The sequence below is a fragment of the Propithecus coquereli genome, unplaced genomic scaffold (assembly GCF_000956105.1).
Source record: "Propithecus coquereli isolate 6110/MARCELLA unplaced genomic scaffold, Pcoq_1.0 Scaffold40, whole genome shotgun sequence".
NCBI lineage: Eukaryota > Metazoa > Chordata > Mammalia > Primates > Indriidae > Propithecus > Propithecus coquereli.
Genome location: NW_012149730.1, coordinates 1,642,476 through 1,643,860, shown reverse-complemented (window position 1 = coordinate 1,643,860; position 1,385 = coordinate 1,642,476). Strand labels below are relative to the sequence as shown.

Here is a 1,385-nt window from a genome sequence, read left to right as displayed (position 1 = left end):
TTGGAATACGTTGGGAGAAAGGCACATTGGAGTTAAATATATTAGTAAGAGACTGTTTTCCAAATAAACAATACATAATAATTTCAGAGACCACTTATTTAAGAGCTCAACCTTATTAGTATGTCTAAATAAAACCAAAATTTCCATTTCTATTTATTCTTTTTAACAAATATTTATTGTGTGCCTATTATATACCAGGTACAATCACTACTGTAGGGGTTACTGAAGTGAATGGGAAAAAAAAGAAAAGAAGTCACACGGTAATAGTGACTCTCCTGAAGTACACCAGCAAGCCAGGAAAATTATTTTAGAAAATGATTCAGACAAGTAGGGGGACACCAGTGCACAATGCCCTGAGATGGAATTGTGCTTGGCTGATTCCATGTGCATGAGGAAATCAGCGTAGGTATGATGGGTGAGTGAGCTTCTAAGTTATTCCATTATAAGAGTTGTTTATATTTTTCTATCCCCAAAAATATTTGAAAAGGTTTTAATGGTAATATATTCATGAATATCTGTAATATCACAGATGTATAAAACAAAATCCTTAGCTTATATCCTACCTGACGTCAGAAAAAACCCTGAAGCTTGGAGATTTTTCAAAAAGATAAAATAAAAAGTAAACATAAAACTTTACCAAATGTGCCATGGTTTATCTTTGATGTTCTCTAAACACAGCAATTGAGACACTTTTACAGATGTCACTGCATCTCTAAGATCCATTTTGTTTGCAAAGAATAAGATTGGAATTCGACGATGTTTAATATCTAAAAGAGAAAACAAGACTATCATCACACTTCCAGCTTTTTGAATCACTTTGTCCCAAATCTTTAAAACTGAAATCCATGAAAGTGTTTTCCAATCACTTCTTTTTATATCACACATACATAAACATTTAAAGACACATACTGAAGAAAAAAGAAAATTTTAAAAATGCTTCTTCCTAAGACCATTCATCTGCCCTCTGTTTAGGAACTTTAAACCAAAGGATGGGGTGGGAGTCTGGGGCTCAACACAGAGAAGCACCTACACAAGAGAGTCAAATATTTTGTTTCCTTTTCAATGTGAACAGAAAGGAGGCAAACTTCAAATAGAAGAGAAACTGTGTCCTAATTTTAGATTTTAGTCACAGTATTACAAGTAACAAGCTAGACATTTTAACAAGATATTTTTACCTTGTTACAATTTTGGAAACAATTTGCATTGTTTTGAATAGATAATACATTGAAATAGTTCAAAATTCAGAAGACACAAAATGGTATACAGTACAAGAATCTCCCTCGTACTTTTGTTGTCCCAGGCCATCCAATTTCCCTCTGTAGAAAAGGCAACCCATAACATCAATGTCTTGGCATCTTTGTAGAAATATTTTTTATATTTGTAAA

General features: G+C 32.8%; 1 protein-coding gene across 1 annotated transcript in view; it reads right to left on the bottom strand.

Moving 5' to 3' along the window:
• ARL6 (ADP-ribosylation factor-like 6) overlaps nt 1–1,385 on the bottom strand; it is an 81,448-nt gene that overhangs the window by 43,962 nt on the left and 36,101 nt on the right. The window contains exon 4 of the mRNA XM_012652801.1: nt 638–767. Within this exon, the coding sequence (XP_012508255.1) occupies nt 638–767 (130 nt within the window). The remainder of the gene's footprint in view (nt 1–637; nt 768–1,385) is intronic.